Below are 18005 nucleotides of genomic sequence, written 5' to 3'. Positions count from 1 at the left end.
AAGGTGACAGAAATGAGAACGATTCTACAACAATTTTCCGTTTTATTCAGCACCGTATGCTAAAAACAAAATTGTTCCACGTAAATACAAGAGAATTCTCCTCCATAACCAAAAAACACAAATGCTGAAAGAACGGACCTACAAATCTGGAAAACCGTGACCACAGGTAATAATAATCATAGCATCATTTCTGCTATAAAAACTATACACCTCGTCGATACTCCAGTTGCTTTGTGTTCTCCAGCAAAATCTGCCAGCCAACAAGAAACAGGATTTAAGCAGTGAAATTAATGTAAAACTTGTTTGGACTCCTCTTAGTATAATCACAAAAGTGTCAGCAGGTTCTTACTTCTCGAATGTAGTTTGCTATTGCTTTGCAGCCTTCGATTGCCAGTTGCATAACATTTTCCAAAATGTCAATTGGTAGTTTAGAATCCATCTATAGACAGTAACAACAGAAATTAGTGCAAATAAAATTAAACTAGGAGCTTTTCCATTCTAAACTACGGAATATGGCAGGGAGTGAACGAATGAAATAAGCTGGATGAGAAAAGAAAGCATTGCATGCTTTCATAATAATGATAGTAGTAAATTTCTGATTAAAACTTTGAAGGTTCACAATCTCAACCAGCCTTTACATAGTGGCACGTGTTCGAAACAAATTTAACTCCATAATATCAATCTAAGAATGGGAGCAATAAACTGACTGATAAACTGTCATTGGAAAAAATCTATGCCAGCCCCACCAAATGAAGTTACCCTCCCTCTCTGTTTTGTGGACCATACATGAATTTCATCCTATAATAAGGTGGCGGAAAGAATATATCAACTATATTTCTTCAGTCAAAATTTAAAGTATCAACAAAAGATCTGCAACTAAAAAAGTAAAAGATGCTGAACTGGAATTCCAAATAAAGAGTTACCAAGTATGATACTAGTGAAAATTAAGTTACACTTGATCAAACATTAACTCAGACTAAAAAGAAGATTTGTCATGACATAACTCCATCAAAGGGTACAACAGCAAATCACTCTATCAGGAACCTTCGTAAGAAGTATCTGTTGATTAAAAAACAACTTATATTTGAAAAAAGATTCATGTGTACAACAAACTATTAAGTTGTTAAATCTGAGGCGAGCTTAGATAAGCTTCTTTTGGGGATTTCCGAACATGCACCTATTCCCTCGAGTAATCAAGGGTTAAAACTCTACTGTTCTCTCCAAAATCTCTAATAACAAGAACAGTTTTTGAAGGAAGAGGAATTACAGCTTCAACACCACCAGACTCTTTACTACGTGAGTACCAATGACTGAGAGAGCAATAAAAAGTTTTCCTTTCTGTTGAACTAATTTACCTGGTTGACTACACAATAGATACAGAGAAAATAACAAGACATGAATTAACCTGAAGCAGTGTTACTTTATCCAACTTTGGCAGAATTCCTAGGGTTACATCAGGACCTCCAGCACTGTCTTCTACATAGTTCAAATCTGTACACATTCAGAAACCTTTAATAATTAGGGCAGCCCGTGCATCAGAAGTAGACAGAAACAAAACAGACATACCACACTTGTATTTAGCCAGTTCAAATTTAGAGTAAAAACAGATATATACCAAGCAGACTTGTGCTGTTAAGGTATCCGGCACTGCAGGATGTTACAAGATCACGCATAGGGATCCCAGCATCGGCAAGGGCCAAAGTTACAGCATTTATACAAGCAGATCTAGTTCCTATAAAAGACATGTCAACATCACCCAAAATTAATGTACATATTAAATGAGTAAAGAGAGAAAATAAAATGGCAATGACAGAAGAGAATCACAAGATCCCATTATCAAGTCTTAGTTACCTCCATCTGCTTGGAGAACTTGGACATATATATCTATCTGCAAATTTAATAAGTAAAACATTAGGGAGGACTAGGGGAAAGCAAAGCACATGACAAAATAAGTTCTTAATGTGTAATAAAACCTGAGATCGAGGCAATAGATGTGTCAATATAGATGCTTCCATGGTTTGCCGAATAACCAGGGAAATTTCAGTTGATCTCCTGTAGAATGAGAACTTCAAATCACGTAGTAAAAAATAAGAAGTGATCCTATTATCCTTCTGTAAGAGAACCTTACAATGAGAACCATATTAAAACTATGAAGGAAAAGCAAAACAGGATAACATTTATATCTGCAAACATTGATGGTTAAGCCATTCAAAACTATTCAGTGAGTTTTGGCCAAAGATTACTCAAAAAAGTCAAAGCTTGCAAAAAAGATTAAAAATGAGAAAAGGCAGTAAAAGGGTGCATGGGGTTAAGCTTTTCATTGTTTTATGATACATAACCCATTGCTGAGCCTGTAGTCAGCTATATCAAAGGCATGGAGCAGCCAGCCCCAAAAACACTACAATACGTTAGTGGATAGCAAGATAGTTGTTACATAGAAAATTATGAATGCAAGATTAAAAAAAATTACACTGTATCACATGAACAAATGCAATATATATATATATATATATATATATATATATATATATATATATATATATATTACTAATTAATAATCAAAATTTATACTCTAAAAGTCTAAACATGCATTACCACCATTGCTATTAAATTCTTACCTCAGTAAAAAGATCAAAAAGTCCAATTTACAAATTACAAGGCACTCTTAAGATAGATTCTACTAATGCAACATTCATTATCATCCTAGTAGTCTATGCTCCAATACCATTTTGATAAGTATAAAACTACGAATATATAAAAAATAAGTGAAAGGTCAAAAAGAATAGGAAGTTAAACAAAAGCAAGTAAATGAGCAAAACCTGTCACCCTTTGATTTCCTCATGCGATCTCCAGTGCTAAAATTAGCCATGCTGTACTCACACCGAACCTATAGACATACATTGCACATAAGCAACAATTAAGTTTTTGTTACAATTCATATAAATACAGACAACATAACTTAGAAAAAAAAAACTACCAGAGCATGGTTGGTTATTTGGCTTCTATTTTGCACCTGAAATGCAGAGAAGTTACTAAAGAAAAACAGCAAATCATCTAAAGCTCAACTACAACATCAAAGTTTTTTAAATGTCTAAACCAACTAACACTGAAAAAGGATAGTTAACAATCCTTAAATTACATAGACAAATTTTCATTAGCGTTCGTTCAGTTGATGGTTTAATTAGCGTTCGGTCAGAGGTTGAATTAGTAGTGAGCGTCCATAAGTAATAGCGAGCGTTCATGTTGGTGGCGTTCGGCCTTGGTTTAGTTGCGATTGTGAGTGTTCGGCCTTACGTTTGTATTCTTAGGGTTGAATCTTAAGCGTCCGGTCTTGATATTGGTTAGTGATCGCTAGCGCTCGGTCTTCATGTTTGATCGTTGAGCGTTCGTCCAAACAAAGTCCGCCCAAGGGATTTTGACGTTCGTTCAAACAGTGTCCGACCAATGGGTTTTGGACGTTCGTTCAAACAGTGTCCTCCCAAGGGCTCTTGGCGCTCGTCCAAATAGTGTTCGTCCAGTGGTGATATTTTCTGTTATGTTTTCTCTCATTCCAATAAGTTATGTTATTTAAATATTTCGGTTACAATTTATGAATGCATCTTCATGTGATCCAGATTGGTTGAAAGTGTATGGTTATAAGTGGTTTATGATGTACATTGTTGATCCAAAAGGAATATCATAAGATTTAAAATGGTAGGATTGAATCAGAAATTTAGATCTCTCGGTGGGATCAGTTAGTGTATTGAATGAATGTAAGAGGCTTCCATATGGGGGTTATCCCTAACACTCCAACGGTCTTTCATTCTCACTTAGAGAGGATTGACGCGTGTGGTGGGAGTAGTGGGAGGTCCTAGGGTAGACGCTATCACTGGAGGTCTATTCCGCGGTAACGGACTAGCCTTGTGTATGGTCGGGTGGAACCCCTCGGCAATGGCTTTGCAAAGCAGTAGAGGCCATCACAAGTGCACAACCCGCCCCAGCTCTACATACATTCTATGTCCGGACGTGTCTAGAGTCTTAACATGATAGGATGCTTGTCTTGATGAGTTTTATGAAATGAATGCTTATGTTTATGATGACTAAGGTGTTTATATGTGTATGGATATTCTGGTAACTGCTAGATTGATTGAAAATGAATTGTATGTGTTGCATGTGTTTGCCTTTCCCCTTGCGATGATCATCCAATCCTTTGGATGTGAGCAGTAGGTGATGATGTACCTTTGGAGCAAGCTTTGGAAGTTGAGGAAGACCCAGCCCCTAGTGCTTAGGATTTCTACTAGCTAAACAACTCTTTATTTTGAAAGACTTCTAGCCTTCATTTTAGCATGATCTGTGTTTTGGAGAATTATGAACTTGTACTTAAGTTTTAAAGTTTCCCAGCCAGACTTGGATAACTGTACTCCTTAATTCTATCTATTGTGTACTCTTAACTGCTTTCTATTATTATAATCGCTGCATTCTACATATATACATTGTTATATATTTTGGGATGTCAGCATGTGACACCCGGGCACTGATGAGAGTGCGGGGAGTGACGCCGGTGCAGGTAGCATGGTGCAGGGGGCACAGACAAGGAGCGGCTCCTGGCAAGGCTTCCGGTGGAAGGGGTACATGGATGAATCGAACATACACCGGAATGAGAGGGATCTGGAGACTATATAGGTATGGGACTATACGATTGAAGGATAGCTTAAAGGAATTGATTTGACTACTCATATCACCAAATGCATTTGCTTTTCGGTTGCCCGACTCATAAGAACTCCATGGTTAAGCGTGCTTAGCCTAGAGTAATTCTAGGAAGGGTGACCTTCTGGGAAGTTTCTTTTAGTTTAATAGTTACAGAGGAAAGATTTGGGTCAATTATATATGAGAAGGACAGTGTTCCCTTCCCACTTAATAAACTAACAACACAGAGCAATGATTTTAGTGACTCGGTTATGCTATAGATCAATTTTATGGTTGAGTGGTATGCAAGTTCAAGATGCAGGATTTTTAAGAAGAGTTTTTGTGAGATCGATACAAAGGGCAAGGAAGGGTTATAAGTTTGATTGAGAGAACGATATAGTATAGGAGTAATTGGTTATCAAGATGTTCAATGTTTGAAGCTTATACAAAGCTGTCGTAAACTCCATTTTTCTTGGTTGTAAATGTTGAATTGATTAAATTAGAAAAGCATAGCAACTTTTACGAGTTTAACAGAAAATAGGGATTGGGTGGTGAGTGGTGACACTACAAGGCACTACACATGACAACGCAAACATTGAAAGGGTTTGAACTTTGATGACCAGAGAGAGAGAAAAGGAAAAGTACCTAACTGACGGCGAGATTTGCCGGTGGCTGTTACGCTCTGTGTGGCGACGGCGAGAACGGAAGTTGGTCCGCGCACTGCAAACGAGCCTAGTCTAGGCAGGGTTCCGCTGTTCGGTGTTTAAATTTGATTTTTCTAGAAAAAAAATAGGACCTATTAAACCTATTTAGTGACCTATTTAAAATCAAACATTTGCAGAATACTATTTGGACGAGCACTGTTCACCGAGCACAGTGGACGAACGTTACTGAACGAACACTACCTTCCAACCACTAGGCCGAACACTATTTGGACGTACGTTCGTTATCAATCAACAGGCCGAACGCTGTTGGACGAACGTTATCAAATCCTACACTATCAGGCCGAACGCTAAACCATCGAACACCAGTACTAAATTCAATACTTGGACGAACGCGCAACGCTTGGAACCTAAGAATACTACTCAAGGTCGAACGCTCAACATTGCTATCCGAACAGGTTTAAACAAGTGACCTATTAAACCTATTTAGTGACCTATTTAAACACCGAACAGCGGAACCCTGCCTAGACTAGGCTCGTTTGCAGTGCGCGGACCAACTTCCGTTCTCGCCGTCGCCACACAGAGCGTAACAGCCACCGTCAAATCTCGCCGTCAGTCAGGTACTTTTCCTTTTCTCTCTCTCTGGTCATCAAAGTTCAAACCCTTTCTTCAAATGCGTTGTTATTTTGTTGTTTGCTGATTTCTAATATTTATTTCTGCAATATTATTTACCTAGTGCCCCACTTATTGGGTAAATGTTTGTTGTTGTCAATATGATATTCATTCAAAGTTCAGATTGCTTGATTTTTTGTAACCTTGTTTTCATCCTAATCTTTACAGAGCAACTGGAGTTTGTTCGGTATGTTTTCAATTGAGCAGTGTTATTAATTCGAACTGCTCTCTCACTCATCTCACTGCATGACCCACAAACTACTTGAGCCAACACAAACTTTTAAATGGCTCAGATTCATCAAAATCTCACCATTTTGTTTTAATAACTTTAGTAGAAAATATCATTTTTTTTGGAAGCCAAGAATATAAAGCAAATAAAAACAAAATCCAGCTGCTTATGTCTCATCTTCGTCTCCCTTTTGTCTCTGCCATAGATTGACCTGAGGATGGAATACGTCAGGCCAGAAGGACTTCGACTGGATGGTCGCAGACCCATGGAGGTACAGCTATTATTTTTTTCTTGGGCTTTTTTTTTCCTCCTTTTTTCTTCACTTAATATTCATTCCAAAAAAGGTTCCTTTAGATCTTTCAAGAATACTCATGAAGCGTATGAAATGCGGAGTATTAATAAATAATAATATCCTACATGAATTCTTACATAGTCATGAATTACTGAAGCTTTATGTTAATTAGTATATATAAGATCTACAGATAGTTCTGCATATGGGTTATACATAGATGAGCCATGCCATGGGTAATGGAAATGTGTAAGGGCACATTTTGAACTGCAAAAAAGCATATAAACATATTAGAAGCAGTCAATAACCTTAGTTCTGATAAACATTAAAACCTATCATGATGGACGAATGCTCGAGGAGAAGTCGATTGAAGCTGCGCGAATACAAACCGGACCTCCTCGAAGCTTCTCCGACGAAGAATACGCAACAGAAAATGACAAAAACAGAGGGTTAAACTCAATAGAAACCCTAGAAATGGAAGGAAACCCAATATGAACCGATTAATCGGTTCAAAATGAAGATTGAACGGTGGAAAAGGTTTGGAACGAATCAAAAGTAATTTTAATCGGCTAAAATCAGAGAAAATGATGAAGGATGAAGAAACCCTAGACAAATGTGCAGATGATTTGGTGACAGTGGAAGAAAGATGAAGAAACTTGTGAATCTGATACTTACGGAGGAGAAGAGATGGATTTGTGATGAAGAATGGCTGGCGACGAGGAAACTCTTGAGTGGAAGAACGAGATGTGGTTCTGCGAGATGGAGAAAAAGCTCTCACGAAAGAGAGAATGTGGTTGTGCGTGTCTGATGTGTGAGAAGAAAAGCAAATGATGTGGAATGAGGGAGCGGACACGTGGCTGAAGAAGGAATTGAAAAACGCTGACGCATGCGAGGTGGCAGCGAAGGAGAGGTGGCGTGGAGGAATGAGTAGCACCGTGGAATTTTGGAGAAATGGAAAAATGAGAGTGCGCTTGGAAGGTGGCTAGAGGGAGTCTTTAGACTCTCTAGCCTATGACTTTCAAGAGAGAATTATTCTGATTTCAAAAATATAATTCTCATTCAGCTCAAAAGTGACAATACAATAGAGCTGGGTATTTATCTTGAGTTAATTGTTTTCTTAAAGATAAGAATAACTCAAGATTTGAATTGTCATATTTTGAAAATGTTTTCATAACAATTGGTTTGAAAGAGAAGTCAAAAATTGAAAAGTAATCAATTATTGGAAAAGAAGTAAAGATTTGGAAACCTTCCCTTTTTTTTCCACAGTCTTTGAAAGAATAGGATTTGTCATCCGTAACAATTTCTCCTTTTCTTTCTTCTCTCTTTCTTGCATTTCTCTCTTTTCTTCTTCTTTTCTCTCTTCTTCTCTTCTTAATTCCTCTCTTCTTCTCTCTTTTCTTTTCTCTATTTCTTCTCTTCTTAATTTCTCTCTTTTTCTCTCTTCTCTTTTCACTATTTCTTCTCTCTCTCTCTTCTCTTCTTCTTTCCTTTCTTCCTTTTCTTTTCTCTCAATCTCTCTTTCTCTTTTCTTATCCTTGATCTCCTTATGTCTTGCCCCAAATTCTAATTCTCTACGAAGAAACCCATGATCATTTAAACTCTCAAGAAATAATTTTCCATCATTAATGCAATCCCTAATTAGTTCTAGGTTTCTTTTAATGCTTGAAGGCACAAACTTTCTTCTCATGCAAGCTTTTAAATCATGCCAATCATGGAAGACTTTCTACCTTTCCTAACATGATATTGTCTTTCATCCCACCACTCACTTGCATTTTCTTCTAACTTAGAGAGATATATACTAAGAACATAATATTCACTCTCTTCACAAAACCAAGGATTTATTTTATCAATTTCTTTTTCCCAAGCTAGGTATGTTAATGCACCTATATCTTTACCAAAGGATGGAAGATTCCTAGCTTGTTTAAACATTTCATCAACTTTATCTAACCTAGAAGACCTATATGAACCATAAGAAGACATCTTTGTTTTTAAAAGTTTTCTTAATCTAAAGGGTTCAAAACTTTCACTTAGACAAGTCCCAGGTAAGAGAGGTGAGCTAAAGAGCTGCTTAAGTACCAAATCTTGCCTTGCCAGAAATGTCTTAGGCTACTAACTAATTACCCCTTAAACTAAAATCACCTTTAGAAACAAAGTACACAACTCAAACAATTAAGCACAAATAAAAGACTAGACTCTCGGACTCTAATGTGAAAAGGCTTAGAGTTTAATCCCTTTTAGCCTAATCAACCCTAAACGTGAACACAAAATCAAAGAAACAAAAACACTAAAGAAACCAGCGGACTCTAATGACCCCTACGAGATACACAAATTAAGTCAATATTAAAGTCTACTCCTATGGTGAAGCTTGTAGCTTTGGCTAACAAGACACATTCACCTGTCTAGCTATGCTAAAAATAAAAGCAAATAAAGTTGCCAAGAGTTTGAAAGAGCACCAAGGACTCTTCCTAAACACTTGGACTTTATAAAAGGCCCTTTTACAAAACAAAAGCTAAAGCTAACAGTAGGCTAACACAAGCCTATTACAAACAAATTGAAGAAAATAATTACAAAAGAAAAACTATACTAGGCTGCTACGGTCCTGGCCCTGGTCCACTTCATTCATTTTGATGCCAAGTCCTTGTGCCAAAAAAAAATGTACACTCCTGTTGCTGGTTCGGCTAGCTTTGGCCCCTTTTCTAGCTTCTGGTTTATCCTATAATCACAAATCACAATTGGAATCAATGTGCCTTATCTACACACAGATATCAAAAGGATTAAATTCACACAATATAAAAGATTCTTCCCTTTTCTCCTAGTCTCGTACACTTGATGCAGCTATATAAATTTCTGTTGCTCTCAAATGACAAACTGCAATCAAAGATTCACAATCAATTCAGCAGAGTAACCATCAATGCTATCAATTTCCAGCTAAGACAGAAACAATTAAGTAATCCAGAGGCAACAAAATTAAACAACTCCCCTAATTAAATGGTTGGTCTATCTTGCTGTAAACTCTACTGATATTCTGCTACTGCTTAAAATTCTTGACTCCAAATGTTTATCAACTCTGCACACAACAACATCAAACCAGATTCCAATTCAGCAAATCACATCATCCAACAAATTGCAAGCTATAACACAAACAGTTAAACAAATAGAAGTAATATAGCTAAGAAACTTCCCTGATTAATGTTATTTCTAGTTGTTGGTTTTAGTGGACTTTGTTGTAGGTTCTTCCTTGTGCTCAACAAATCAGCAGATTCATTCTTCACTTTTTCCCTGCACTGATTCGTTTCAGATCTGCTCACAGAAATTGCACCAACTCTAGCAAAAATACACAAGGACATAGATATTAAACCAGATGCAATGGGTGTAATTCAAAGCTGAACTAAACTGATTTAAACAACCATTCAATTCTAATTTAAATTCTGATCAATCCAATGGGTAAAAGAATTATGTGCTTAATTCAACCACAACGTCAGAATTGGAAAGTAAGTGCTTTAGTCACTTCTTCAAATGGAATGATGCTTTGGCAGTTAAAACAAGTTCATGCACAAGACTAATTACTCCAAGCAAATCAATTCATGCATAAATCAGTCCATGAATAACTAACTAGGTGGCATGCAAGGTATTCAATCAATCAATCTGAATAAAACTGAAATCTGCATGTGATTAATACCAGGAAAATATTTTCTATATGCATTTGGAAAAATTGATCTCAACAACGAAAGAATGATGGTGCTAATAAGTATTCAACAGATTTCAACAATTGTAAGCAAACCATGAAATCAGTAATCACATTCAGACATATAATATCTCAACGATTTCAGCAAGCAGTTTATAATCCAAAATGAATGCAATGTCAGTTTAAGCAAACCACAACTGATCCAATCTAATTGATCCAATTTCTTTTCCTGCACAATGAACAATCACAAAACAGTTAGATTAACAATGAATTCTCTATTTCAAAGTGCCAAGGAATTAGGCCAAATCAGCCTTACAAAACTCACAACACTCAGGCTTCTTTTTAAAAGCTTAAAGCACTCAAAATGTAAAGGTTTGGAAGGGAGATTCTCCCTTGGCAGTACACAGCTGGAGAGTATTCCAGACCACCACCACCTAAAATGCTACCAAGCACACAAACCTTCTTTCAATTTCCAGAAATCCAGAGTGAAAAAGCTTCTCAAGTAGTAAAGAAATGGCTAGGCAAAGATCAAAGTAATGGACAGACAGGTAGAACAGAACAGGACAACCACTAAAGCAAAAGAATTTACAGCACAACAGAGAAACTGACTCAAGATCAGATTATGAAAGCAAACAAAGCTCAAATTAGAACAGCTGAACAGATTTTACATGTAATGTAGACAAAACTAAGACATTCAACAATGACAAGCAAGAAACAAAGCTTTTGATCACAGTAAGCACTCAAACAGGATCCTAAGATCAGTTCTAGAGTAGATTTCAAAAGCAATAAAAGATCAAGAACAAATTGCAGAATTTTTGTAAACAAATGTTCAAACTGATTCACTTTATTTCAAACTTGTAGTGCAGCAAATAACATTGTTAATTTCAGCCTTATGCATTGTTTTACAATGAAATCAGTAGAATCAACTCCAATTACAAGTGTTACTGCTAGGTTCAAATTCAAATCACAGATTTAGTGGTTGTTTTGTACAAGATTACAAGTACTGCTGATGTGATGCAGATTTTTGTGGACTTAATCATCAACCACTTACAAATTTTAAGCCAGAACAACTTTGACACAAAGGTGCAGTAACACAAGTCAAATCAAATTTAATTCTGCAGAAAAGAAATTAAAGCACTCAGACACAATGACTCTAGGATGTACTGATGTTAGAACTTAGTAATGATCTAATACTAAGTAGAACAAACACACACTCAAAACATTAACACAGACTTCAAAGAAAAACCAGTTCGGTGTAGCTGGCCAAATGAAAGACTGATGCTGCTGTAAGCATCTTGCACCCAAGCTCAATGCAACATTTCATAGCTTAATTGGTGTGCATTTGCTATCCACAAGCAGATTCAACTTTCAGCTCACAGAATTTCAAAAGTGCAATACAAATTACATGTAATGGTCAGCATCAAAAACTCAAGACAGCTTCAGATAAATGAAATGAAATTAAACTGCTGTTGAAGTCTGCATCAAGCTCATTCAATTGAATGTCACTGCTTATGATGATGAACAGATCTTACTCAAAGCAAAAAAAACTCAATTGAATCACAGTTAAACTCAGATTTAATTGACAATTAAAACAAAATAACATGACATAGACAAAACAGAAATGGATTTAGAAATTAAAATACTCAAACAAAGACTTGCACCGAAATAAAATGAAATAATACTCATATAATGACTCAAAGGCACAGAACAAGAAAGCTTAAACAAATAAGTAACACTCAACTTGAAAACCTAAACGCAGAAATTGAGATCCAAGAACGAACAAACATATTTGAATCTCATACAGAAAAAACAACACATACTGAAACTGAATCAAGGCAAAACACTTTGAGAATTCCATGACGAACAAAAGTTAAACACAAGACAGTAAAGAAATTAACTAAGAACGCGAAAATGGAAGAATAAACTCAGAATCAAGACAGAATCAAAACACAAAACTAGAACAAAGACAGAGACACGAATCAAACTGAAACAAGAATCGAAACAACTCAATAATGGAAGAAAACTCAGAACAGAGACGAACCGAGATACTTACCTCTGAAGCGTGTTCGAACCTGGCTCTGATACCACTTGATGGACGAACGCCCGAGGAGAGGTCGATTGAAGCTGCGCGAATACAAACCGGACCTCCTCGAAGCTTCTCCGACAAAGAATACGCAGCGGAAAATGACAAAAACAGAGGGTTAAACTCGATAGAAACCCTAGAAATGGAAGGAAACCCAATATGAACCGATTAATCGGTTCAAAATGAAGATTGAACGGTGGAAAAGGTTTGGAACGAATCAAAAGTAATTTTAATCGGCTAAAATCAGAGAAAATGATGAAGGATGAAGAAACCCTAGACAAATGTGCAGATGATTTGGTGACAGTGGAAGAAAGATGAAGAAACTTGTGAATCTGATACTTACGGAGGAGAAGAGATGGATTTGTGATGAAGAATGGCTGGCGACGAGGAAACTCTTGAGTGGAAGAACGAGATGTGGTTCTGCGAGATGGAGAAAAAGCTCTCACGAAAGAGAGAATGTGGCTGTGCGTGTCTGATGTGTGAGAAGAAAAGCAAATGATGTGGAATGAGGGAGCGGACGCGTGGCTGAAGAAGGAATTGAAAAACGCTGACGCATGCGAGGTGGCAGCGAAGGAGAGGTGGCGTGGAGGAATGAGTAGCACCGTGGAATTTTGGAGAAATGGAAAAATAGAGTGTGCTTGGAAGGTGGCTAGAGGAAGTCTTTGGACTCTCTAGCCTATGACTTTCAAGAGAGAATTATTCTGATTTCAGAAATATAATTCTCATTCAGCTCAAAAGTGACAATACAATAGAGGAGCTGGGTATTTATAGTAACCCATGCTCCTTAAGAGCTAAACTATAAAAAGTAAAAAAATACAAAAAGAGGACTACGTCAAGTACGATTCCATCATATCACTTAAAAGCTACAAATGTTGTAGTTTGCCAAATGATAAAAGTAAGAAAATGGAGGGTTCTAACCCTAAGGATGTCTAACCAACCTTTTTTAGTGAGATATATGAACTTGGTCCTATGACAAAATGAGCTAATTGAAAGCAGCATTTTAAGGTCTGTCCTATGGAATTCAGTCCTATTTAACAGCTGTGATTTGGACATGATTTTGGGATTCGACTATTTAAAATGAGGAGATGCACTTTAGAGGATAAGGTGAAGTTATTACTATTTATTAAAAATTTAGTATTTAAGAGTGTGATAAAATATATGTACATGTATAAGAAACTATGAAGTTATTAAAATCTCAATGACTATTACTGCAGTTTATCCTCTAAAGTGTTATTCCTTCACTGCAGAGGATCTAAATCTATGATTTTATATTTCTTTCTCTACTGATCTTTTGCCTTTAACTTTTTCTCCTCTCTTTATGGTATATTGTAGATGCGACAAATTGGTGCAGAAATTGGTGCTGTATCCAAAGCAGATGGGTAAATGAATTTTAGCTTTTTAGAAAATTAAGTTGTGATATCATTTGAAGCATTTGACCATAAAGTTTTTTTATTTTGAAAACAGTTCTGCCATGTTTGAGATGGGTAATACAAAAGTTATTGCTGCCGTCTATGGCCCTAGAGAGGTACTGTTTAATTATTTACCTTGCTAATGAAAATTTGTCTATGTAATTTAAGGATTGTTAACTATCCTTTTTCAGTGTTAGTTGGTTTAGACATTTAAAAAACTTTGATGTTGTAGTTGAGCTTTAGATGATTTGTTGTTTTTCTTTAGTAACTTCTCTGCATTTCAGGTGCAAAATAGAAGCCAAATAACCAACCATGCTCTGGTAGTTTTTTTTTTCTAAGTTATGTTGTCTGTATTTATATGAATTGTAACAAAAACTTAATTGTTGCTTATGTGCAATGTATGTCTATAGGTTCGGTGTGAGTACAGCATGGCTAATTTTAGCACTGGAGATCGCATGAGGAAATCAAAGGGTGACAGGTTTTGCTCATTTACTTGCTTTTGTTTAACTTCCTATTCTTTTTGACCTTTCACTTATTTTTTATATATTCGTAGTTTTATACTTATCAAAATGGTATTGGAGCATAGACTACTAGGATGATAGTGAATGTTGCATTAGTAGAATCTATCTTAAGAGTGCCTTGTAATTTGTAAATTGGACTTTTTGATCTTTTTACTAAGGTAAGAATTTAATAGCAATGGTGGTAATGCATGTTTAGACTTTTAGAGTATAAATTTTGATTATTAATTAGTAATATATATATTATTAATTAGTAATATATATATATATATATATATATATATATATATATATATATATTGCATTTGTTCATGTGATACAGTATAATTTTTTTTTTAATCTTGCATTCATAATTTTCTATGTAACAACTATCTTGCTATCCACTAACGTATTGTAGTGTTTTTGGGGCTGGCTGCTCCATGCCTTTGATATAGCTGACTACAGGCTCAGCAATGGGTTATGTATCATAAAACAATGAAAAGCTTAACCCCATGCACCCTTTTACTGCCTTTTCTCACTTTTAATCTTTTTTGCAAGCTTTGACTTTTTTGAGTAATCTTTGGCCAAAACTCACTGAATAGTTTTGAATGGCTTAACCATCAATGTTTGCAGATATAAATGTTATCCTGTTTTGCTTTTCCTTCATAGTTTTAATATGGTTCTCATTGTAAGGTTCTCTTACAGAAGGATAATAGGATCACTTCTTATTTTTTACTACGTGATTTGAAGTTCTCATTCTACAGGAGATCAACTGAAATTTCCCTGGTTATTCGGCAAACCATGGAAGCATCTATATTGACACATCTATTGCCTCGATCTCAAGTTTTATTACACATTAAGAACTTATTTTGTCATGTGCTTTGCTTTCCCCTAGTCCTCCCTAATGTTTTATTTATTAAATTTGCAGATAGATATATATGTCCAAGTTCTCCAAGCAGATGGAGGTAACTAAGACTTGATAATGGGATCTTGTGATTCTTTTCTGTCATTGCCATTTTATTTTCTCTCTTTACTCATTTAATATGTACATTAATTTTGGGTGATGTTGACATGTCTTTTATAGGAACTAGATCTGCTTGTATAAATGCTGCAACTTTGGCCCTTGCCGATGCTGGGATCCCTATGCGTGATCTTGTAACATCCTGCAGTGTCGGATACCTTAACAGCACAAGTCTGCTTGGTATATATCTGTTTTTACTCTAAATTTGAACTGGCTAAATACAAGTGTGGTATGTCTGTTTTGTTTCTGTCTACTTCTGATGCACGGGCTGCCCTAATTATTAAAGGTTTCTGAATGTGTACAGATTTGAACTATGTAGAAGACAGTGCTGGAGGTCCTGATGTAACCCTAGGAATTCTGCCAAAGTTGGATAAAGTAACACTGCTTCAGGTTAATTCATGTCTTGTTATTTTCTCTGTATCTATTGTGTAGTCAACCAGGTAAATTAGTTCAACAGAAAGGAAAACTTTTTATTGCTCTCTCAGTCATTGGTACTCACGTAGTAAAGAGTCTGGTGGTGTTGAAGCTGTAATTCCTCTTCCTTCAAAAACTGTTCTTGTTATTAGAGATTTTGGAGAGAACAGTAGAGTTTTAACCCTTGATTACTCGAGGGAATAGGTGCATGTTCGGAAATCCCCAAAAGAAGCTTATCTAAGCTCGCCTCAGATTTAACAACTTAATAGTTTGCTGTACACATGAATCTTTTTTCAAATATCAGTTGTTTTTTAATCAACAGATACTTCTTACGAAGGTTCCTGATAGAGTGATTTGCTGTTGTACCCTTTGATGGAGTTATGTTATGACAAATCTTCTTTTTAGTCTGAGTTAATGTTTGATCAAGTGTAACTTAATTTTCACTAGTATCATACTTGGTAACTCTTTATTTGGAATTCCAGTTCAGCATCTTTTACTTTTTTAGTTGCAGATCTTTTGTTGATACTTTAAATTTTGACTGAAGAAATATAGTTGATATATTCTTTCCGCCACCTTATTATAGGATGAAATTCATGTATGGTCCACAAAACAGAGAGGGAGGGTAACTTCATTTGGTGGGGCTGGCATAGATTTTTTCCAATGACAGTTTATCAGTCAGTTTATTGCTCCCATTCTTAGATTGATATTATGGAGTTAAATTTGTTTCGAACACGTGCCACTATGTAAAGGCTGGTTGAGATTGTGAACCTTCAAAGTTTTAATCAGAAATTTACTACTATCATTATTATGAAAAGCATGCAATGCTTTTCTTTTCTCATCCAGCTTATTTCATTCGTTCACTCCCTGCCATATTCCGTAGTTTAGAATGGAAAAGCTCCTAGTTTAATTTTATTTGCACTAATTACTGTTGTTACTGTCTATAGATGGATTCTAAACTACCAATTGACATTTTGGAAAATGTTATGCAACTGGCAATCGAAGGCTGCAAAGCAATAGCAAACTACATTCGAGAAGTAAGAACCTGCTGACACTTTTGTGATTATACTAAGAGGAGTCCAAACAAGTTTTACATTAATTTCACTGCTTAAATCCTGTTTCTTTGATGGCTGACAGATTTTGCTGGAGAACACAAAGCAACTGGAGTATCGACGAGGTGTATAGTTTTTATAGCAGAAATGATGCTATGATTATTATTACCTGTGGTCACGGTTTTCCAGATTTGTAGGTCCGTTCTTTCAGCATTTGTGCTTTTTTTTGGTTATGGAGGAGAATTCTCTTGTATTTACGTGGAACAATTTTGTTTTTAGCATACGGTGCTGAATAAAACGGAAAATTGTTGTAGAATTCGTTTCTCATTTCTGTCACCTTATCACTATGAATAAAAGGTAGCAAAATTATGATTTATTTTGGGACCACTTTCTGAATTTCCACCAATCCCCCAAAATAAGACGTGTAGAATGGAACTAATGATCTGACACTTCAACGAATGAAGAATTAATGATTGAAGTTAGAATCGAAATAATCATTGGGTTGGTGGAGTGTGTGTACATGGTGATTGCATCCTAAGAAAAAGCAATGACATCAGTATTGACAATTTAATTGCTAACTAATTTCAATGGTTAGTTTCCTAAATTTCCTTTTTGGGTACGATACAGTTTGATAAAGACAGCTTTGGTGTTAAATGTTTGTATTGCAGTTAAAGTCTTGATATAACGAGTTAAACTGATTAATTATGTAAATATAAAAAGTAAATAATTTATAGTAATTTCTAAATCCTGGTAAATATAAAGTAATTTAATTAAGTTAACATTTTTTTATTTCTTTTAAATACGTATGCTAGAGCGGAATACTGAAGTTTTTTGGTAGAGTTGAATACTGTAAGTTTGAAACATCACTAATACAGATTTAGAAGAAAAAAAAGTATTTGAAGTAATAATATTGTATGGAAAAATGTTAATTTTTCTGGGAAAAAAATTTCACAGAAAAAGTTAACCTGAAAGTTAATGATCAAGAGAATTTTAGGATTATTTCTATGGTAAAGGAAAGTATTTTGATGGTTGAGTTTGTTTTCAACTAATACCAGACTTCATTAAAAAATATATTATAATACTAACTATTTATAAAAATAAGTTTGAAGTTATGAGAATTATGAATGGAGAGTGATATAACGAGAATATAATTGAACACAAAAATTTTACCTCTTAAAAGAAACCACTGGTAAATGATGAAAAAATTAAGATAATTATAAGTGCAGATGAACATATGAAGCTCAGTTGGAAAAAAGTAAATACCGATTCATAGTTTGAATAACTAACCGCAATGTCTCGAATCTCAAGCAGGAGAAGTGCTATTGCTTTT

At 35.5% G+C, this 18005-nt stretch overlaps 2 protein-coding genes across 2 annotated transcripts; one reads left to right on the top strand and one right to left on the bottom strand.

The window, feature by feature from the left end:
- Positions 1-202: 202 nt before the first annotated feature.
- LOC148198992 (exosome complex component RRP41 homolog) lies at positions 203-3118 on the bottom strand. The gene is made up of 8 exons (XM_088111967.1): positions 2978-3118; positions 2820-2887; positions 1974-2052; positions 1852-1888; positions 1616-1732; positions 1406-1491; positions 350-439; positions 203-250 (listed from the first exon to the last, which is right to left on the bottom strand). The coding sequence occupies exons 2-8, from the start codon at positions 2867-2869 to the stop codon at positions 203-205; spliced, it is 507 nt and encodes a 168-aa protein (XP_087968093.1). The 5' UTR covers positions 2870-2887; positions 2978-3118.
- A 2689-nt stretch (positions 3119-5807) lies between these two features.
- On the top strand, positions 5808-16984 carry LOC148198991 (exosome complex component RRP41 homolog). Its single transcript, XM_088111841.1, has 12 exons — positions 5808-5947; positions 6434-6499; positions 13618-13664; positions 13750-13810; positions 13979-14014; positions 14105-14172; positions 14956-15034; positions 15120-15156; positions 15276-15392; positions 15517-15602; positions 16571-16660; positions 16761-16984. Exons 2-12 carry the CDS (start codon positions 6446-6448, stop codon positions 16806-16808), a joined length of 723 nt encoding a protein of 240 aa, XP_087967967.1. The 5' UTR covers positions 5808-5947; positions 6434-6445; the 3' UTR covers positions 16809-16984.
- The last annotated feature ends 1021 nt before the right edge of the window (positions 16985-18005 follow it).

Source organism: Vigna umbellata, chromosome 4 (assembly GCF_029865625.1).
Source record: "Vigna umbellata cultivar VRB3 chromosome 4, Vumbellata_1.0, whole genome shotgun sequence".
Taxonomy (NCBI): Eukaryota; Viridiplantae; Streptophyta; class Magnoliopsida; order Fabales; family Fabaceae; genus Vigna; species Vigna umbellata.
This window is presented reverse-complemented; position numbering and strand designations above follow the sequence as displayed.